At 44.3% G+C, this 24,067-nt stretch overlaps 1 protein-coding gene across 1 annotated transcript in view; it reads left to right on the forward strand.

The window, feature by feature from the left end:
- Positions 1-24,067, forward strand: part of RTTN (rotatin) — a 326,182-nt gene that overhangs the window by 137,840 nt on the left and 164,275 nt on the right. The window contains exons 24-25 of the mRNA XM_089664026.1: positions 6,800-6,859; positions 8,597-8,788. Of these exons, the coding sequence (XP_089520152.1) occupies positions 6,800-6,859; positions 8,597-8,788 (252 nt within the window). The remainder of the gene's footprint in view (positions 1-6,799; positions 6,860-8,596; positions 8,789-24,067) is intronic.

The raw sequence follows: 24,067 nt of genomic DNA on the forward strand, positions 1-24,067 counted from the left end.
AGCAGGGGGGGCTGAGCACAGTATAACAGCCCCCCCCCCTTGGCAAACGGCAAAATGGTCAAAGGGGCACCCTGACATCAGGTCCCCCCATCGACCAAAACTATTAAAGAGGCCTTGGCAAAGGCCTCCACAAAGATGGCCGCCGCTCCAACACGTGGAAACAAGCAAGCAGCAGGAGCATATGCAGCCCTGCAGGATCTGCAGCCCAGCCATCCCTGCACGTCTGATGGTGAGTCCGACAATGAGACAGATGTCCCTGCACAAGCCCTGACGCCTGACCTTACACCCACTGACCTATTATCATGATTTGAAAAAATGCTACACAAAGCTTTGAAGCAAACCTCGGACCGCATCACTGCCACACTTTCTAGAGAAATCCGTGAGCTAGGACAGCGCACTGTGGACCTAGAACAGAGGGTAGATGGTCTTGACACTTCGCTTCAGACGCTTACAGATGACCTTGATCTTCTGCGTGACGAAAACGCAACATTATTAACACGACTGGAGGACTTTGAAAACCGAGCACGGCGCTCAAACCTGCGTATCCGTGGCCTTCCGGAAACGATTGTTGATGTCCAATCAACGATAACAGCTCTGTTCCAGGAGCTTGCTCCAGCTATCCCAATGGACAGATTAGAATTGGATAGAGTTCACAGGGCGTTAGCACCACGACGCGCGGATGGTCCACCACGCGATATTATAGCCAAGCTCCACTTTTCCGTACCAGGGAGCAACTTCTGCAAGCTGCCCGTAACGCAGAATCTCTACAGTTCCAAGGTCATACCTACCAATTGTTCCAAGATCTATGCCCCGCAACTATCTCCAAGCGCAGGGCAATGAAACCCCAACTACAAGTACTCCAACAACACGCTATACAATATAGGTGGAGTTTCCCCTTCGCAGTGCGATTCCGATACCAGTCCCGGGATTACACCTGCAAGACTCCAGAGGACCTTTTAGACACCCTACGGATCCTGCAACTGCATCCCCCAGCGACGCCTTCAGAAAGCGCCAAGCGGAGGTCCACATCTTGCTCGCCGCGGAAGTCCCTCCCCACACGTGCAACTGAAGGTCAACTCAATTTCCACAAGCGGGGACGTTTTTGGTCTCTGGGCCTACCTTCGCAAGATACCATGGACTGAACAATATTCCACGTTTATTTTTCTTTCTCCTTTTTTCGCCACATACATCGTAAGGTGTACTCGTTTGATTATCACCATGGCGGTTAACACTGTAGTTATCCACTCTCCCTCTACCTGTTAAATTTTGGTTGCCCCAATACCTGGGGATTGTTCTACACCCCCCCTCCTGTCAGGAATGGACTGGCCAGCAATGGTGGGACTCACCTGCCTTTTGATCTGCAGTACCAGGGCTGGCCAGCGGGTGCTCCCAGCAATCAGAGACTCAACCTTTCAGCCAGCTAACACCTGGAACTGATGATACTGGTGTATTTAAGGGATGGCCAGACTTGCAGACTCTGCCTTGGTGTTGTGTTTGTCCTGGGCCCTGTATCTGTCCTGCATCCTGTATCCTGTTCCTGCTCTCTGTTCCTGTCTGATTCTCTGCTGACCCTGTTCTGATCCCTGGCTTGTGACCCTGACCATCCCTCTGCCTGACCCTCTGTACCACTCTGCTTGCTACCTGTTCTGATCCCTGGCTTGTGACCCTGACCATCCCTCTGCCTGACCCTCTGTACTACGCTGCTTGCTACCTGCTGAACCTGGCCTGTGACCCCGACCATTCTCCGCTTGCTCCCCCTGTACCTACCTGCCCTATTGATATTGACCCGGCCTGCCTGACGACGCTTGCTTGTTTGTACTGTTATCTGTGGGTGGTTGGTTTGGTTTGTTTGCACTGTATTATGTTTTAGTATTGCACTGCGTTTATGGTTGTATTGTTAGTGTTAATAAATTACATTGTTTATCACATATCTGAAGTCTGCGTTTCCCTGCGTCAGTCACACATCTCTGGTCACACCTGGGAGCCCTGACACCTCCTGAGCTCCACTGTAGTTTATATTTGGGATCCTGGGTTTTGGCAGCATGAGATACCACACCCTTGCACCAACGTTGTCTCACTAGCACTACTAGTGCCGTCTGAGTCTAGGATCCCTGATTTTCTCGAATGTTCTTTTTATGTACCTGCTTTTTTCAACCGGGACCTCGCCACCATTTATTAAATACACTGCTGTCATCCTCACGGTTCGCGTACCTGCACACTCCACCCTAGCCCCTGTGTTATTGGTTATTTAATAACACTTGGGCTATTGTTGTTCCCTGGCCAACCCTGATTCAGGGTGTCCTTAGGGAACCCACCTTCTAGGCCACAAATGGCCTTCTACACCCCTTCTCACCCGTTACCTTTCTCATACCGTACCCCTCCTCCCTTCCAACATGACTCCATGACTTCGCACAACACGCTTCGTAGCGCTCTCATCCCCTGTAGTAATCGTCAGGCTACATCCCGAGTGGGAGTGCCACGCTATACAAACCACTTTGCACTTTATCCATAGGCTTGTTATATATCCTCACCCTGAATGTACAGGGTCTCAATATTCCACAGAAACGGAATAAGGCTTTCCGAACCTTTGCTACACTTAAAGCTCACGTTGTCTGTCTACAGGACACGCATTTCACTCCCAACTCCACTCCTAAGTTTTTTGGTCCTCGATATACTCAGGTCTATACAGCTTCTGCCACCACCAAGCGCAGGGGGGTACTGATAGCCTTCCACCGCACAACACCTTTCACGCTATGCACCGAAATCAAAGACCCGGAGGGTCGTTACCTCCTGTTAGTAGGGCAACTCCTGGACATAGATGTTACCATTGTAGCATATTACGCCCCCAACCAAGACCCCTTACCATTCCTCTCCCACTTACTCTCGGTTATAGACCACCATAAGCGCGGAACTCTAATTGTTAGCGGGGACTCTAACAGTGTAATATATCCCTTTCTTGACAAATCTCCTCAACCATCCCCTCAAGGTCTAAACAGACCTTCCAAGCCATACTACATCGTTATTCCTTGATAGACACATGGCGGGAACTCAACCCGACTAAATGCCAATACGCCTTTTATTCTCATCCCCACCAGTCATTCTCCAGGATAGACCATATATTCATTACTACCGCCTCTTCCCCTCGGCTTCTGACCTCTGAAATAATTCCAATCCCTTGGACTGACCCTTGCGCCGTATTCACGGCTATGGCCTCGTTAGCCCCATCTCCCACTGAATCCTCTTGGATCATTAATGATAACCTGCTTGCAAATCCAGATCACTGTTTAGAAATTGAAGCAGCCCTAAAAGACTATTTCACTCTTAACCAGTCTCCTGATATAACCCCTCTCCTGTTATGGGAAGCGCATAAACCGGTATTGAGAGGGTTCTGCATTAGCAAAGCATCCTTTTTAAATAAAACCAAAAGGCAACAACGTCTCTTACTGGAGCAAACCTACGATCGTTCCCATCAAACTTTCCAGGCGGCTGCTACGCCCGCCAATCGTGAAGCCTTAGAGCGATCTAGATTGACTCTAGATCTTTTTCTCACAGATCAAGCGGAACTCTCTCTCCGTAGATCTAGACATAAATATTATACTAGGGCAAATAAATCCAATACACTCCTGGCCCTCTCACTTCGTAGGCTCGACCAGCTCACTAAACCTATCCGGATTCACTCCTCCTCTGGCAACCTCACTAGTAATCCAGAACACATTCTACAGACTTTCCATAAACATTTGTCACAGCTTTACTCTTCTTCCACACCTTTTGACCCCGCACAAGCTGATACCCTCCTAACTTCCATTTCCTTCCCGAAACTCTCAGAGTGCCAGTTAGCGGCGCTTGAGCGACCTATTTCTCCTACTGAAACCTTAGACGCTATTAAAAATCTAAAATTACAGAAACGCCCAGGACCGGATGGCTTCTCAGCCACTTATTATAGGAAATTTGCTCACCTCCTCACTCCCATCCTTACTAACGCCTTTAACGATTTACTATCTGGCCAAACCTTTAACCACGAAACAGTGCAAGCGAACATTTCAATGATCCCAAAGCCGAACTCTGATGACACGCAGTGGTCCAATTACAGGCCAATATCTCTTCTTAATATTGACATCAAACTGTTAGCAAAAATCCTATCTTTGCGTCTTAACTTATGTATTTGCTCTCTAATTCATAACGACCAAGTGGGCTTTGTCCCAACTAGACAAGCAGGAGATAACATCAGGCGTGCATCTCTTCTAGCAAACTTAGCCAGGTCTCGTAATATTCCTGCCTGTTTCCTCTCCCTAGATATCTGGAAAGCATTCGATACAGTCTCATGGCCATACCTCAACTATATTTTGCATCGTTGGGGTTTTGGCCCACACTTCTTAACCTGGATCTTTTCGCTGTATCGAGAACCTTCGGCCAGTATTAGGTATCTGGGGCACAGATCAGCTCAGTTCCCGATTCCCAGAGGCACGAGACAGGGCTGTCCTCTGTCCCCCCTGCTCTTTGCCCTGGCTATAGAGCCCCTGGCCCTCTTAATCAGAGCTAACCCGGATGTTAAGGGACTCGAAATAGGAGGCACGCATCATAAATTATGTCTATTTGCAGATGACGTCTTGCTCTTTCTCACATCCCCATTAACTTCCTCCCCTTCCTTACTCCGGCTCCTTGAGACATTTGCCGCGCTTTCGGGCCTAATAATAAACCCTAATAAATCAACAGCACTCAACATTTCTCTCCCCCCTATAGAGTTGTCGCACTTGCAGCAGATTTTACCATTCCCATGGTCACAGTGTCATATCCCTTTCTTGGGGATCAAACTGACACCTAGATTATCAGACCTTTACGCAGCTAACTATCTTCCGTTGCTTAACCACCTCTCAACCCTTCTGACCAAATGGTCTTCCCTTCCCCTCGCATGGCTCGGCAGAATAGCAGTTATCAAGATGTCAATCCTCCCAAAAATTCTATATCTGTTTAGAGTCCTCCCTGTCCCAGTACCTCCTCATTACCTCCGCACACTGCAGCGTCGCATCTTTTCCTATGTATGGGGCAATACTCGTCCTCGTATACCTCGCTCCACCCTCTATCGCCCTAAGTTCAGTGGAGGTCTAGGCCTACCTGATATTAGCAAATATTATCAGGCAGCGCATTTAGCCCAGTTGCCTAAATACCATGCAACTTTTGAAATCCCTCAATGGGTTGCGCTCGAATCGATAGAATGTGACCCCTTATCTACAGCAAACTTACTCTGGTTGAGGCCGATAGACTGCCGCTCTATAACCAACCCCATCACTTCTCACTTTCTATCCTTATGGGACAAACTGAAAACCCGTTATCTTCTCCAATCACCACATAATCCTATGCTCTCGTTCCTGCGAAACCCAGCTTTCCCCCCAGCTTGGCAGACACCCCTTTTATTTAAAGCCTGGTCCTCTGCTAATTTACTCCGTGCACATCATTTCCTACAGAGGAATAAGTTTAAATCCTTTGCCTCGCTGCGGGAAACGCATAGCCTCCCAGCCTCCGAGATATTCCGATACTTGCAGCTACAACACCTTTACGCCCCCTATACCACAATAACCAATCGGCCAGACACCATGTCTTTCTTTGAACGAGCATGCTACAAAGACCCTCATAGACGTGGGCTTATCTCCTGCTTATATTCACTCTTCACCACTTCGATCACCGCGTCCCCCCCTCTGTATACCCATAAGTGGGAAGCGGATTTGGGAAAGAAATTTGACCTGTCTGAATGGGACCGCATTTGGGCCAACACCAAATCATCCTCACAGAACATTGTAGCATTGGAAACGAATTATAAAGTCTTAACTCGATGGTACTTAGTCCCGGCGAGAATCGCAAAATTTACCCCTAATTACTCACCCAACTGTTTTAGAGGCTGTACGGACCCAGGAACACATTACCATATGTGGTGGGACTGTCCAATAACCGAACCTTTTGGGGTGAAATCTTCACCATGATATCTACACTTAGCACTATCACCCTACAACCCGACCCTACAATAGCCCTACTTAATCAATGCCCCCCTGGCATCTCCAATTCGCAATTTAAGCTCATTATGCAAGTTACGACGGCGGCTAAGCAGGTTATAGCAAAATCTTGGAAATCCCCCACCTTGAGTATCGCAGCCGCCAAAACTAGAATAACACAAGCCATGATACATGCAAAGGTGGAAGCCACAATTCTTGACACGATTCCTAAAATCTTGCGCATATGGAGCCCCTGGGTAGAGCGCTTCCTCCCCCCTTACTTTGACGAATCACTCCTTCTCCCCTGATTTGTATACTATGCGCTTTGGATATAATCAATAGCCCTTTGTACGTAGCACGCAGGGGCTGCTGTAAACTTGTTGAACGCTCATGGAGTCATGGTTGTTGTTCCACTTTCCCTCTCCCCCCTTCCACCCCGGTCTGACCCCCCCTTCAAACTTCCCCCTATTTCTTTAATGCATTCGGGAGACATTACTTTGATTGGCTGGAACAATAATGTCTTTTATTGCCAACTTTTACCTACCTGTTTATGCTAGTAGCATATAGACATTTGTACTGTGATTCTCATTCATTGTTTATGTCCCATTGCCACTTCCATGTCCATTGTACATTAGCAATGTCTCCTTGTTTGTTCCATTCTGCTTTATTGTTAATAAAATTGTTTGAACAAGAAAAACATGAGGCTGTCAATGTGTAAATTGAAGATATAATGCTTAAAAAGCTGTGCCCATTGTGGGGCTTTAATACTTTGAGCATTTTATTTATTGGGTATTTATATTTCATATCTCTTGCAGGTCACACAGTACAACCAATAGCATGCCTTCATTTAGCTTGCCTGTCACAGTATCTAGAAGGTAAATATACTTTAACGCATACTTTCTGCTTGAAGTTGAATTAAATCAGTATGTACCCAAAAAACAAAAATAAATAAATAAATTGCAACTCCCCAATTCTTAGATATGGTGACTGCATTCATTTTCAATTTTTTTTCCTTTATTTTCACCTGGTAATCCAACCAGTAAATCTGTTATTTTTCAATTTACTTTAACAGACCAAGCTGTCCAGACAAAATAGCAGTTAGAGGGTCAAGACAAACTATTTACCACTGATAGAGTTGCTTACAATAGTCGGCTATTATTTATGTAAAACCTTTATCCCAAAAGGAAAAAATAAACTGTTGCTGTAACTGCTTATGAAGTGTTTGTTAGCCAGAGTTCAGCTTCAATTTGTTAGTCAAGTCCATCTAAATCTGCTAGTCCATCTACATCTAACACTACTCCCTCCCTAGACTGACAATGCTGCTGTCCATTGGTGTCTGCTTTACTATTTATTCCAGAATGCAGACACCCTTGGTCAGGAAGTTTGTTACTAGATGGATCACCAAGTGAAATAGAGGTAAAAAAGCCTAAAGAAAGAGGATTGGTAAGCTGCAATATATTACATTTTGGGTTTAATAGTGGTTTAAGAAGTTGAAATGCAAATGTCATCTGTTTTGCCAAAATGTTTGCAATTCTCTTTATCCACTTTTGTTAATGACATGCTTGTGCCACAGCATGCACCAGTGTGTGATGACACTTTTATTTAAAACGTTACAGCCTTCATCTTGGGACTGTCTTCATTTTGCTCATTATCACGGTGCTTTTCAAATCTTTTCAGTACTCTTCTCCCTTCTGTGAGCTTACCTAAACAATTTCCCCAATTGTCTAGTAATATGTTACTATGCCAGCTCTGTGAAACGCAAACAAGCCTGATTGGCTTGTTCTTCCACTCTCAAGCAGATTCTTGGCATATGGGCAATTACAAAAAGTTGTCTCAGAAAGTTATGCTAGTAGTATTTAAATGGCAGATTCAGCTCTGGATAAAACGTTTTCCTTTCTTAGATGGAGGGGGAAGAGTAGAATCTTTGTTGGATTTTTATTGTTGTCTATAGCTCCATTGAGAAGGTATTGGCTACTTCCTGTTTTAGCAACCATGGTCACAAAGAGATTTCTCCAGTGGAGACATACACTGTACAGCCTTAAAAATCCCTTTTCACTACTGTGTAAAGGGTTGGAGCCTCTTTCAGGATTTTACTTCTTTCAGTTCCTCTTGGGTATGCTATCTTACACCTTGTTATTAGGACTGAAAGTGGGAGGGAATCTCTTCAATGTGGACACAGCAGAGGAAAAGGAATAGAGTTTCTAACCAACCTCTACGCCTTCCAAATGTAAACAAATCCTAAATATTGCTGTAATTTTGGCTCTGAAATATATGAATTTTGGGACATTTAGTCTGCATACCATTTGTGAAACTAAGATGGCCATATATGATCATAATTTCTCAATAGAAACCAATGAAAAAAAATCACAAATGTTGGACGTCAGGGTAGGGCACTAGGCAATTTGCTCTTATTTTTCATAAGATTCTGACAAAATATACTGTTGCCATCATGTCAAGAGACAAGATTACCAAACATTTAATAGGTATGTCAGCCTCTCATACAGATAACTCTTGCATGTCAACACTAAACATTGGCTAGAGATATTTTTATTAAAGTTACACAATCTGTTTGATCTCTCTGGGATTGTATTACATGGTTACCTATATTTCAGGTTTAACCTTCCTGTCATTGCAAGCACTCATCATGCAGTAAGTCCATACACCATGTCCTCTCCTTTATCTTCGGAATGGATAACGACAAAGCCAGTAGCAGACATGCTTCGGATAGCTTGGAATTTGTCTTGGTACCAAGGGATTGATAACCTTTTGTCAAGTGTAGACAAGGAACAGCATGAAACTGCAGAGTAAGTTGTTATTCCTTACATAGAGCTGAATAGACTCTTATTTGTTAGTGTTCTTCTGTACATATACTACACTTGCATGCCTGCCCGTTGTGTTTTTTTTCTTAAATTATTGAATAAATGTAGAAAAAAAAAATGCACCATGCACCGATCTGCTGGATCCCAGGCTGAATAAGAGTTCGAGTTGACAAAAGGAGTTGAACAGATTTAACCCTGAAAGCACTTGCATTTACTCATTGCTATGCTATATTAAAATAAATACTTGTAGACAATTTTCTGATAGGAAACAGTCTTTAAAGCGGAACTGAAATTCTGCTGTAAGAAGCAGCAAGCAGGCAGGCATTTATTGCAGAAGAGACATGCACGGTCTCTTCTGCAATAAAATGTCCCTACCTGCCTGCTTGCTGTTTTCTCCGGCTCTATAAAATGAGCTATGCATGCGCAGCTCAGCTTATAGTTCTGGACCAGTCTCTGAGTGCCTGGATGACGAGTTCCTACACCTGCACAGGAGTGAAGTCGGCCAATAAAGAGTTCTGAAGAAGATCCCAGCGATGGACCATTGGACAGGCAACCCTTTAGTTCTGCTTTAACAGACAGATTTTTGATAGTTACCTTTTAGTTAACCTGTCACAATGGTTGCTATTGCTGTCTTCTTCTGAAATACTAACTGTCTGATTGCCATGCTCTTTTGTTTCAATATTATGAGGCACTGAGCTGGAGTATGCAGTTAAAGGCCTCTGTCTGATGCTTCTTTTTGTTTCCTGGCCTGCATACTTGTTGTAATTTTTAGAAGGGGGCAGCAATGGCCATCCTTGTATTTCTCTTACTACAGGTTTGCTGTCTGGGCACTCCCTCCATCTAATCACTGCCTTGGTTAGAAAAAAAAAAAAACACTTACCTGTGATGCCCCAGCTAATAAGTTTTCTTCACTGGACATCTTCTTTTAGTTGTGCAGTGAAAGAGTCCTCAGCAGGCTGCTGCGGTAAGATGACATCAGGAACATGCAACCAGTCTACTGCAGCACTGGATCCACCAGTTGTAGCTGCTTTCTTTCCCACATTCCAGAACTGTGACCTCCCCTACTGTTTGATGGTCACACTTGGCACTTTGCATATGCTTGATTGAGTTATACAGTATCTTGCAGAAGTGGGTACACCCCTCACATTTTTGTAAATATTTTATTATATCTTTTTCATTGGACAACACTGAAGAAATTACACTTTGTTACAATGTAATGTAATGTGTACAGCTTGTATAACAGTGAAAATTTGCTGTCCCCTGAAAATAACTCAATACACAGCCATTTATGTCTAAACCGATGGCAACAAAAGTGAGTGTCAGGGCCTGGACTTGAACCTGGGACTTCTACTGTGTCAGGCAGTAACTCTACTCACTGAGCTACCTAGGATGCTGGACAACACTTTGCCTCATCTATTGGATAATCCTGCCTTGTGCCTTGTTTGCTCTTGAACCTTGAACTCCTTGCTCCTCCCATGAACTTCCTATATAAGCCATGTCCTTGGACTTCCTCCTTGCCAGATTATTGTGCCTTTCCAGCCAATATCCTGCTACTGTTCCTGCTGCTGTCTACACCTCCGCTACTGACCTTTGGCTTGTTCCTGACCACGATTGATCTGCTACCATTTGTGACCGACCCTTGGCTTGTGACCGACTCTGCTTTCGTCTGATCCCTAACCTGTTGATCCGCTATTGGTTCCCAGTCTGCTCATTCCCTGGTGGGGTGATCCTGAGATCTGCGACCTGGTATTAACACGCAGCCCAATCCATCTCCACCATTAGGAGCTCTGGTGAATACCGGTTAATACTTAGACCCCGCACCTCAGGTGAGCCTGCGTCATTCCCAGGGGGATCCGCAGGTGTACCTATCCTGCTGGTTCCAGGTAAGCCTTTTACTGCTATAGCAACTGGTCTCTGAACCTGACCTTACACCGTGACAGAATAATCTGGCCCACACATGGAGGCCGCTATAGCAAATGCCATGGCTCCTGTCAGGCAGCAAATTTCAGAGCTACAAGAGTTTGGTGTTACCTACCAAAAGAAATTTGCTGAACTGCAAAGTGTAGTAGAGGGGCAACAGGAAGAGATCCATGCTCTGCAGACACGATTGCTGGACATGTGCTCCCGTGATGTTGCGAATACACGCATGCCTCTGCCACTCAAGTTCAATGGAGACCGCCGCCACTACAGGGGTTTCCTTAACCAATGCCGCATTTATTTCCAGATGCAACCTGCTGCATTTAATACTGAGAGGCAGAAGGTATTGTTTGTTATAAACCTCCTGACTGAGGAAGCCCTAGCTTGGGCCTCTCCCTATATAGAGCAAAACAATGCAATGTTAAACAGTTTTGCGACTTTTGTGACTGCAATGAACCAGGTCTTTGATGATCCCAACCGCTGCGCTACCGCTGAAGCAAAGCTGCATAGTTTGAGGCAGGGTAGACGCCCTGTTGCGGAGTATACAACTGAATTTCGACGCTGGATCTCAGACACCACCTGGAACCCAGCAGCGCAAAAGAGTCAGTTCCGGCAGGGGCTCTCTGAACAGGTGAAGGATGAGCTCGCCAGAGTAGAGACTCCTAACGATCTTGAGGAGTTCATCCAATTATGCATTCGGATTGACCAGAGACTGACAGAAAGAAGAAAGGAGAGATTGGGAAGTAATGGTGGCATGCGTTTTTCTGCTAATCAGTTCAGTCAGAAGGATTTAAACATTTCTTCAGATTATAACACACCTGAACCTATGCAAGTAGATACTGTTAAAAGAGCAATTTCTACTCAAGAGAAGGAGAGAAGACGTTTGGAGAATTTATGTTTATGCTGTGGGGACTCTGGGCATTACGCAGTCAATTGTCCTAATAAAGTCAAAAGAACAATTGCTGCGACTGATGTTATCCTGCCTGAACGCATAAATTCAATTACCCAGTCTATCTCCCCATTGATCGATGAAGAAAATAAAGTTGGTCCTAAACAGTCTCATTTTGTTGTCCCTATCAAACTTTTTACTGAGGGCCATGAAATTCCTTGTTCTGCTATGCTGGACTCTGGGGCTGGGGGAAACTTTATGGACATAGAGTTTGCCCACAATAATAATATTCTCAGGAGAAACAAATCTGCCCCTATTGATATGGAGACAGTTGATGGTTCACCTTTATCATCGGGACCAGTTACTCATGAAACAGTTCCTCTAGTACTCCAATTTCAGGCTGACCATTTTGAGACCATCAGCTTTCAGCTGATTACATCACCTAAATTTCCTGTCATCCTGGGCATCCCTTGGTTTACTACCCATAATCCCTTCATCAACTGGGGAGCACGGACCATAAATTTTACATCCCCCCATTGTGAGGAACATTGTAGGAAACCATGTGCTACAAGTTGTCTACCAATCAGGAAATCACAGGCTGATATGGTAACTACACAGTCATATGACAATCTGCCTCCACAATACCATGAGTTTCGAGACGTCTGTGATCAGAAAAATGCGGATCAACTACCTCCTCATCGTCCATATGATTGTCCCATTGAACTGCTTCCAGGAGCAGAAATACCATTCAGCCGCATTTTCAATTTATCAGAACCTGAGTTAAAGGTGCTAAGGGAGTGGCTTGATGAGAATTTGGAGAAGGGCTTTATCAGACCCTCAACATCTCCTGCAGGAGCAGCCCTGTTCTTTGTTGAGAAAAAGGACTCCACCTTGCGTCCATGCATTGATTTTAGGGGCTTGAATAAAATCACTGTTAAAAACCGTTACCCACTCCCTTTAATCGCAGAGATGTTGGAAAGACTCCGCTCTGCCAAAGTCTTCACAAAACTTGACTTACGGGGGGCATATAACCTGGTACGCATGCGTCAAGGCGACGAATGGAAGACTGCCTTTAGAACCAGATATGGACACTTTGAGTCCCTAGTTATGCCTTTTGGCCTATGTAATGCTCCCGCGACTTTTCAACACTTCATAAATGATGTGTTTCGAGATTTGTTGGACCAGTTTGTTATTGCTTATCTGGACGATATCCTCATCTTTTCGGACAACCTGGTGGAGCATCGCAAGCATGTCTGCACTGTATTCAAAAGGTTAAGGATGAACCGACTTTACATCAAACTGGAGAAGTGTGAGTTTGATCGAGCCCAGATCCAGTTCTTGGGATATATCGTTTCTTCAGAAGGAGTGAGCATGGATCCTGAAAAGATCAAGGCAGTGGTGGATTGGACTGCCCCTGGAAACGTTAAGGAAATACAACGATTTATTGGATTTGCAAACTTTTATAGGAAATTCATAAGAAACTTCTCTAAGGTAATAGCACCAATTACACAGCTGACAAAGAAAGGAGTGCCCGTTGCATGGTCAACTGAGGCACAAACTGCTTTTAGTAAGCTAAAGACTCTCTTCACATCTGCACCAATATTGGTACATCCTGATCCTGAGCTACCTTTTATTGTGGAAGTGGATGCCTCAGACTCCGCCGTGGGAGCTATCATTTCTCAGCGACGAGGAGAAAAAATGCAGCTTCATCCCTGTGCTTATTTTTCTCGTTTGATGTCATCTGCTGAAAGGAATTATGACATTGGGAATAAGGAGTTGCTGGCAATTAGGGAAGCCTTTTCCGAATGGAGGCATCTGTTGGAAGGGGCTAAGCATCCTGTGACTGTCTTCACGGATCATAAAAATCTAGAATTCATCCGTTCTGCCAAGAGATTGTCTTCTAGACAAGCACGTTGGTCACTGTTCTTTTTCAGGTTCAATTTTATTATCTCATATCGACCTGGGTCAAGAAACGGAAAGGCTGATGCCTTATCACGAATGTCGTCTGGGCCTCTCCAGGAGAACACTTCTGAATGCACAATCCTGCCTCAAAAGAACTTTCTAGGGGCCACAAGTCCTAAGGCATTCTTGAATCTTCTTAAAGAGGGGTATGAGAATGACCCACTTCTCAATCATCCACCTACGGACATTAACCTGACTTATAAGAATGGCTTTTGGATTCAAGGACATCATCTTTATGTACCTGAATCTGTTCGGGTGGAAGCTCTCAAGTTGGTTCATGATTCCAAACTTGCTGGGCATTTTGGAGTCGCTAAGACTGAAGAACTATTATCACGTTCCTTTTGGTGGCCGGGGTACAAGAAAGATGTCAAACGCTATGTGACCTCATGCTTGACCTGTGCACGCAATAAGATTCCCCGAGCCTCCCCTTTGGGGTTGCTTCAGCTACTCCCTGTTCCATCAAGACCATGGGGGTCTATTTCTATGGATTTTGTGGTGGATTTACCTCCCTCAAAAGGAATGACCACCATTTTGGTAGTGGTTGACCGTCTCACTAAAATGGCCCATTTTGTTCCAGTTAAGGGGGTGCCCACTGCTGAACAGACTGCTAAACTGATGGTTCGAGAAATCTTTAAACTGCATGGAATCCCTGATGATGTGGTGTCTGACAGAGGTGTGCAGTTTACTTCGAAATTCTGGAGAAGTTTTTGCTCAGCCTTAGGTGTTACAATTAATCTGTCCTCTGCTTTTCATCCCCAGTCTAATGGTCAGACTGAGAGAACTAATCAAACAATGGAACAGTATCTTCGATGCTTTGTCACTTATCTTCAGGATGACTGGGTGGACTGTCTTCCCACTGCAGAGTTTGCATACAACAATTCTAAACATAGTTCCACCTCTCAAAGTCCTTTTTACTTAAACGCCGGTTACCATCCAGTTTTTATTCCTGATCTCCCTATCACAACTCCAATCCCTGCTGTTACCAATAGACTAACTACATTGCAGGAGATTCAAGAGAAATTGATTGAGACTTTGAGGGAAGCTCAGGAGTATTACAAAAAGTCTGCAGACAGACACCGGAGAACTCTTCCTACGTTTCATGTGGGTGAAAAAGTTTGGTTATCAACAAAGAATTTGAAGGTCCAGGTGCCATCTGCTAAGTTGGGTCAAAAGTTTGTGGGTCCTTTTCAGATTTCTGCCCAAATCAACCCAGTCACCTTTCGCTTACAGCTTCCGGATAGTATGAGGATTCACCCTGTTTTTCATATATCACTACTCAAACCGTTTCAGGAAAATCCTTTCCCTGGAAGAATTTTTCCACCTCCTCCACCTGTTGAGGTACAGGGTGAAGAAGAATTTGTGGTGGAGAAAATCCTTGATTCCAGGATCTTTAGGAATAAGTTACAGTATCTGGTTCAATGGGAAGGATATGGACCAGAAGAAAATTCTTGGGAGCCTGAGGAGAATGTTCATGCTCCTAGACTAACAAGAGAATTCCACCAGAGGTTTCCACACAAGCCTAGTCCTAAGACGTCCAGAGGACGTCCTGGGAGGAGGGGAGTACTGTCAGGGCCTGGACTTGAACCTGGGACTTCTACTGTGTCAGGCAGTAACTCTACTCACTGAGCTTCCTAGGATGCTGGACAACACTTTGCCTCATCTATTGGATAATCCTGCCTTGTTCCTTGTTTGCTCTTGAACCTTGAACTCCTTGCTCCTCCCATGAACTTCCTATATAAGCCATGTCCTTGGACTTCCTCCTTGCCAGATTATTGTGCCTTTCCAGCCAATATCCTGCTACTGTTCCTGCTGCTGTCTACACCTCCGCTACTGACCTTTGGCTTGTTCCTGACCACGATTGATCTGCTACCATTTGTGACCGACCCTTGGCTTGTGACCGACTCTGCTTTCGTCTGATCCCTAACCTGTTGATCCGCTATTGGTTCCCAGTCTGCTCATTCCCTGGTGGGGTGATCCTGAGATCTGCGACCTGGTATTAACACGCAGCCCAATCCATCTCCACCATTAGGAGCTCTGGTGAATACCGGTTAATACTTAGACCCCGCACCTCAGGTGAGCCTGTGTCATTCCCAGGCGGATCCGCTGGTGTACCTATCCTGCTGGTTCCAGGTAAGCCTTTTACTGCTATAGCAACTGGTCTCTGAACCTGACCTTACACCGTGACAGTGAGTACACCCCTAAGTGAAAATGTCCAAACTGGGCCCAATTAGCCATTTTCCCTCCCAGGTGTCATGTGACTCGTTAGTGTTACAAGGTCTAAGGTGTGAATGGGGGGCAGGTGTGTTAAATTTGCTGTTATCGCTCACTCTCTCATACTAGTCACTGACAATTCAACATGGCACCTCATGGCAAAGAACTCTGAGAATCTGAAAAAAAGAATTGTTGCTCTACATAAAGATGGCCTAGGCCAGTGGTGGGCAACCTTTTTTTTCAACTGAGCCAAATCTCGCCAAAACCACGATTGAAATTTATTTTGAGAGCCACATTTTTAAAACTGAAAATACATCTCCCATATAGTAATTCATCCCCCATAGTAATTCATCCCCCATATAGTAATTCATCCCCCATAGAGTAATTCATCCCCCATATAGTAATTCATCCGCCATAGTAATTCATCCCCCATATAGCAATTCATCCCCCATAGCAATTCATCCCCCATATAGTAATTCATCCCCCATATAGTAATTCATCCCCCATATAGTAATTCATCCCCCATATAGTAATTCATCCCCCATATTAATTCATCCCCCATAGTAATTCATCCCCCATATAGTAATTCATCCCCCATAGTAATTCATCCCCCCATAGTAATTCATCCCCCATAGTAATTCATCCCCCATATAGTAATTCATCCCCCATAGTAATTCATCCCCCATAGTAATTCATCCCCCATATAGTAATTCATCCCCCATAGTAATTCATCCCCCCCATAGTAATTCATCTCCCATATAGTAATTCATCTCCCATATAGTAATTCATCCCCCATAGTAATTCATCCCCCATATAGTAAGTCCCCCATATAGTAAGTCCCCCATATAGTAAGTCCCCCATATAGTAAGTCCCCCCCCATATAGTAAGTCCCCCCCCATATAGTAAGTCCCCCCCCATATAGTAAGTCCCCCATATAGTAATTCATCCCCCATATAGTAAGTCCCCCCCATATAGTAAGTCCCCCATATAGTAATTCATCCCCCATATAGTAAGTCCCCCCTGTGTCAATTCACTTACCTTTGCTCCGCGCGTTCCTCTCGCCGTGCTTCCCGCGCCGCTCTGGTCTTCAGGGCGGACTGTGAGAGGAGAGGAGTTCGTCACGCTGCCCCGCCTACATCCTGGCTGCCCCGCCTACATCCTGACAGCTGCAGAGTCCTGACTTTTGGGGCGGCCGCCCGAGAGGAGGGAGGGGAGCGGGCGGCCGTCCGAGAGGAGGGAGGGGAGGGGAGGTGAGGGGGCGGCCGCCCTGCACACGCCCGTCCGAGAGGAGGGAGAGGAGGGAGGGGAGCGGGCGCCCGGCACACAGAAGAGCCGCATTTAAGCTTGTAAAGAGCCGCATGTGGCTCGCGAGCCGCGGCTTGCCGACCACTGGCCTAGGCCATAAGAAGATTGCCAAGACCCTGAAACTGAGCTGCAGCACGGTGTCCAAGACCATATAGCGGTTTAACAGGACAGGTTCTACTCAGAACAGGCCTCGCCATGGTGGACCAAAGAAGTTGAGTGCGCGTGCTCAGTGTCATATCCAGAAGTTGTCTTTGAGAAATAGACGTATGAGTGCTGCCAGCATTGCTACAGAGGTTTGGGGGGTCAGCCTGTCAGTGCTCAGACCATACGCCGCACACTGCATCAAATTGGTCTGCATGACTGTCGTCCCAGAAGGAAGCCTTCTCTAAAGATGATGCACAAGAAAGCCTGGAAACAGTTTGCTGAAGACAAGCAGACTTAAGGGCATGGATTACTGGAACCATCTCCTGTGGTCTGATGAGACCAAGATAAACTTATTTGGTTCAGATGGTGTAAAGCGTGTGTGACGGCATCCATGTGAGGAGTACAAAGACAAGTGTGTCTTGCCTACAGTCAAGCATGGTGGTTGGAGTGTCATGGTCTGGGGCTGCATGAGTGCTGCCGGCACTTGGGAGTTATAGTTCATTAAGGGAACCATGAATGTCAACATGTACTGTGACATACTGAAGCAAAACATGATCCCCTCCCTTTGGAGACTGGGCCACAGGGCAGTATTCCAACATAACGACCCCAAACACACCTCCAAGGCGACCAATGCCTTGCTAAAGAAGCTGAGGGTAAAGGTGATGGACTGGCCAAGCATGTCTCCAGATCTAAACCCTATTGTGCATCTGTGGGGCATCCTCAAACGGAAGGTGGAGGAGCACAAGGTCTCTATCATTCACAAGCTCCGTGATGTCGTCATGGAGGAATGGAAGAGGACTCCAGTAGCAACCTGTGAAGCTCTGGTGAACTCCATGCCCAAGAGGGTTAAGGCAGTGCTGGAAAATAATGGTGGCCATACAAAATATTGACACTTTGGGCCCAATTTGGACATTTCAACCTAAAGGTGTACTCACTTTTGTTGCCAGCGGTTTAGACATTAATGGCTGCGTGTTGATTTATTTTGAGGGGATAGCAAATTTACACTGTTATACAAGCTGTACACTCACTACTTTACATTGTAGCAAAGTGTAATTTCTTCAGTGTTGTCAAATGAAAAGATATAATAAAATATTTACAAAAATGAGGGGTGTACTCACTTCTGGGAGATACTATATATGTAGACTCTGTATACTGTCCATTCAAGACTGATTTTTGAAGCCTGTAAGCAAAGGAGGATGATGCAACTCTGGAATGTAAGCTACGTAACCTACTGCGTAGTAAGTTATAGTGTAGATTAACTTGAGGAGTGGGGTGGCTTAAAGTAGTTGTAAACCCTTACATGTACTCAGTGAAGTTACTAGCCACAGAGATGAAACAAACCCTCCTACATACATTGTTCCTTTTTATCTGTAGCCCTCTATCCTCGATATCTGTTCAAAGTCTAGAATTTATACAGCTTGTCTGAACTTCAGAAAGCAGGGGGTGGGGAGCTCAAGTTACACGCTGCAGATATCGGTGAGAGATGAGTGGGGGGAAGTGATACACCTCCCTTCATACAACACACAGGAATACAGCTGAGGATTTCAATCACAGGCTGTGTGCTGGAGATCTCTCTACTGACACCCTTTTCTCTCGGTGTCCGAACATTTGCCAGAACTGATTCACGTTGATAGCAGAGGAATGATGCAGCAGACAGAAATTACACTTACAGGGTTTTCTTTATCTTACATCATAAGACACAGAGCAGACTATTCATGACTATGTAGATTATATGCCACCTATAGGTGAATGGATACTGGCAGATCAATCAAACAGGAAGTCCTCCCCTATGTAACCCCTCCAACACAGGAAGTATTTCAGTTTTTAGCCAGTGTTTGTAAAGTGGATGGTCACTGATGTGCTGCATGTGCTCTTGGAGCATACTTGGAGGCCTGGAACAGTTCTGCTGAGAATCAAGGACTTCATTCGGAACCATTTGATAAGTTGTTAGTCAAAATTGATGGTACCCGAGCCTCATTGAATGAGAGAGAAGAATCCTTGAGGTTTGCCTGTAATGCAGCCTTATGGCGCTGGACCCTGCGTAATTGAAATCTGTGCAGTGTTTGTTCTGACCAAGGTTCTTTCTAGCAGGATGCTAACAGTTCCAAGGGAGTGGAGCCCAGATTTAATGGGTACCGAGTCCTTGAAGGTCTTTTATGACAGCTCGCCGTGATAGGTGAACATTGGATTCCTGTTATGATTCAGAGTCCTGCAGCAGAAATGGTAAATTTACATTTGCAGTGTTTGAAAATCTGACTGTCTGGTTATTCTCCTGGTGTCCACTGGGGGCAGTGTGCTGTTCGGTTTGGCCAGGTCATGCTCTTTGTGTCTCTGAAGGACGGGCCGCTCTCTATAGCCCAGGGCTCAAAATTTCAAGTCCTGAGCAATTAGCCAGGCCTTTAGAGTTGCTCGCCACCCTCGTAAATTATCTCTGTTAAATGTTTTATGCAGAATAAAGTTACAAAAATAAATACCCCCCTCCACACCCTCTTCCTCCCCACAGCCATGTCATCTACCCTCTTCACACCACTCTCTACCCCACAGCCATGTCCCCCCCCCCTCCCCAAGCCATGGTGAAAGAAAAAGAGAGCGGGGAGTGAAAAAAAAAGAGAGGTGATGGGAGAGAAGGTGGGAGGTGATCAGAATGTCTGCTACTGACAGTTATGCCACCATCCCCCCATAATATGAGGTTACATTGAGCACACAACCCTCCTTCGAACACAAGGTCTCCATTATGATACAGTGTGCCCCCCCTTCCCCAGAACACACACACAGGGCCACCCTACTGCATAAAGTGAATAAAGAGCCCCCACCACATACGCACGCACGTACACACGCACAAACACACACTTCTCCCCTCAGGCTCTCTCAGTCTGTCACACTCCAGTTCTCAGCTCTCCAGTCACACACAGCTCCCCCCCCCTTCCTCCCACTGTTTACACTCTGAGTTCTCTCACTGGTCCGAGAAGTGTCCTCCTCCTCGGGCTGTGTCAGTGTCTCTCTCTCTCTCTCATCTCAAGACCAGACCTGGAGCCAGCTTGCGCAATCCCACGGTTGTTCCACTCGTGAAATGTGAGTAGGCAAGTGGAAATTTTGAGGCCTGCTACTCTTACTTGTGCAGTGGAGGCAGAAAGTAGTGGGGCAGCCATTTTGGCTTATGTTTTAAGCCACACGTGGGCTGACGGATTGGTGGGGCTCCTGAGAGATAGCAGGGACGCAGAGCAGTCAGTTGCTGAGCATTGTGAATATTACAGTGCCTTGAAAAAGTATTCATGCCCCTTTAAATTTTCCACATTCTGTCATGTTACAAAAAAAAACGTAAATGTATTTTATTGGGATTTTATGTGATAGACCAATGCAAAGTGGCACGTAATTGTGAAGTGGAAGGAAAATGATAAATGGTTTTCAAAATTTTTTACACATAAATATTTGAAAAGTGTGGCGTGCATTTGTATTCAGCCCCCTTTACTTTGATACCCCTAACTAAAATCTAGTGGAACCAATTGCCTTCAGAAGTCACCAAAATAGTAAATAAGAGTCCACCTGTGTGTAATTTAATCTCAGTATAAATACAGCTGTTCTATGAAGCCCTCAGAGGCTTGTTAGAGAACATTAGTGAACAAACAGCATCATGAAAAATCTTTAAGTAATTATAGACCTGTTAGTTTAACTTCCATAGTTGGGAAGATACTGGAGAGTTTAAAAAAAAAAGAACACATAGATGAGTTCTTGCTGGAAAAAAATATTTTAAGCAACAGACAGCATGGGTTCATGACAGACAGAAGTTGTCAAAAAATCTGATTTCTTTTTATGAGAAGGTGAGCAAAACCTTGGACAGAGGGGTGGCGGTGGATGTGGTATACTTGGATTTTGCAAAAGCGTCTCACACAGTTCCCCACACACGGCTAATGTGTAAGATAAAGTCTACAGGGTTGGAAAAATCCGTATGTAAATGGATCAAAAACTGGCTAAAAGATCATATTCAGAGAGTGGTGGTTAATGATTCATACTCTGAATGGTCTAGGGTTGTCAGTGGTGTACCCCGAGGTTCAGTGTTGGGACCCTTACTTTTTAATATATTTATAAACAATATAGGGTCTAGGATTAAAAATCCCATTTCAGTCTTTGCAGATGACACCAAGCTGTGCAGTGGAATAACGTCCTTACAGGATGTCTTCAACTTACAAGCTGTCCTCAATGCACTGTTTAATTGGGCAACTATGTGGTAAATGAGGTTTTATGTTGATAAATGTAAGGTTATGCACTTGGGGGCTAAGAATATGCACGCATCATACATACTAGGGGGGTACAACTGGGGGAACCAATGGTGGAGAAGGATCTGGGAGTTCTGGTAGATCACAAGCTTATGTATCATTTTACCCCTGTACAAATCATTAGTAATTCCTCATCTGGAATATGCTGTTAAATTTTGGGCACCAATTCACAAAAAGAACATTGGGGAACTGGAGAAAGTACAGAGAAGGGCAACCAAACTGATAAGATGCATGGAGGAGCTCAGGTATCAGGAAAGATTAGAGGAACCAAATTCTCTCTTGAGAAGAGAAGATTAAGTGAGGATATGATCAACATGCATAAATACATCAGTGGTTCATATAGTGAACTTGGGGTAGAGTTATTCACCTTGAGGTCATCACAGAGGACAAGGGGGCATGCTTTACGTCTGGAGGAAAAGAAATGTAATCTCCAAATACGGAAAGGTTTCTTCACAGTAAGAGCTCATAGAATATGGAATAGACTCCCTCAAGAGTTGGTCCTAGCCAGCTCTGTGGATTGCTTTAAAAAAGGCCTGGATTCTTTCTTGGATACACAGAATATAACTGGTTACTAAAATTTATAGGTAAAGTTGATCAAGGGAATATCCGATTGCCTCTCGGGGGATCAGGAAGGAATTTTTTCCCCTGCACGAGCAAATTGGATCATGCTTTGCTGGATTTTTTGCCTTTCTCTGGATCAACTGTGGGTGTAGGATTATAACCTTTTATTTATTTATTTTTTTCAATGGTTGAACTGGATAGACTTTTGTCTTTTTTTCAGTCAGACTAACTATGTAACTATGAAGGCCAAGGAACACACCGGACAGATCAAAGATAAAGTTGTAAAGAAGTTTAAAGCAGGGTTAAGTTATAAAAAAAATATCCCAAGCTTAAGCTTTGAACATCTCACAGCACTGTTCAATCCATCATCTGTAAATGGAAAGAGTATGGCACACCTACAAACCTACCAAGACGAGAACCTCCACCTAAACTGACAGGCTGGGCAAGGAGAGCATTAATCAGAGAAGCAGCCAAGAGACCCATGGTAACTCTGGAGGAGCTGCAGAGATCCACAGCTCAGGTGGGAGAATCTGTCCACAGGAAAACTATTAGTCGTGCACTCCACAAATCTGGCCTGTATGGAAGAGTGGCAAGAAGGAAGCCATTGTTGAAAAAAAGCTATAAGAAGTCCCATTTGCAGTTTGCGAGAAGTCATGTGAAGGACACGGCAAACGTGGAAGAAGGTTCTCTGCTTAGATGAGACCAAAATTTAACTTTTTTTCCTAAAAGCAAAAAAACGCTATGTGTGGTGGAAAACTAACACTGCACATCAACACATGTTGGTCTGTCACATAAAATCCCAATAAAATGCTTTTATGTTTTTAGTTGTCACCTTACAAAATGTGGAATATTTCAAGGGGTATACATTTCAAGACACTGTGCCTTTGGGGGAGTTGCATGACAAGACAGGACATGATTATACACTGAATTAGACTGCATAATCCTGAGGGGGTTTGTACAACTGTTTCTGATACACCCCTGCATGGGTATTTGTGCACTTAAAGGAGTTGGGTCTCCAGACTACTGCATTCAGCAGAGTTTGATGCATATATGCTTGACTAGTCCTGCAAAGCTAGTATGAAACGAAGTGCAGTTCATTTTGACATGGTTCTTTGATGAAATCATACTCTTCTAGAATGTGCAGTTGCAGCATTGTATCACATTATTGCATGCATACCTGCATAATTATTTTAACTATATTTGCATAAACTGCATATGTACATGCATACTAAATGCATAAACTGCATATTTAGATGCATACTTAAATGCATTGTTGTGCCTGGAAACACCTGGACAATTAATTTAGTCAGTTAAAGGTGCTTTCAAATATAACAATGAATTATAAAAATAATTTACTAGACTTAATTAATAATTGTGAGTTAACTTTTAGCTAAACAAATTCCTTTAAGAACACAAATCTGATCTATGTGAATAATTACTTGATCATGAAATAAATTAATATTTTATATACATAAGTCACATACATACATAATATATTAGCTGATTGTGATGCACATAGACTCCAAGATAATCTGCATAAACTTAACAAAATTTGTCCTTAGCAATAGCTTGCGTATATGTGTGTGTGTGTGTATGTGTATGTGTGTGTGTGTGTGTGTGTGTGTGTGTGTGTGTGTGTGTGTGTGTGTGTGTGTGTGTATATTCTATACACACACACAGTATCTCCCAGAAGTGAGTACACCCCTCACATTTTTGTAAATATGTTATTATATCTTTTCATGTGACAACACTGAAGAAATGACACTTTGCTACAATGTAAAGTAGTGAGTGTATAGCTTGTATAATAGTGTAAATTTGTTGTAGTTTTATATATACCTATTAAAATATTATTTATGCATATAGTGGACAGAAAGACAAACTATATATACATACACTATATTGCCAAATATATATATATATACCGTAATTTGTAGGCACTATAATTTTCACGCAAGCTATTTAATATACACTTATTGGGATTTTTTTTTTTACCAAAAGATA

This window comes from Staurois parvus, unplaced genomic scaffold (genome assembly GCF_062004578.1).
Source record: "Staurois parvus isolate SC_StPar_1 unplaced genomic scaffold, SC_StPar_1.0 ptg000045l, whole genome shotgun sequence".
Taxonomy (NCBI): domain Eukaryota; kingdom Metazoa; phylum Chordata; class Amphibia; order Anura; family Ranidae; genus Staurois; species Staurois parvus.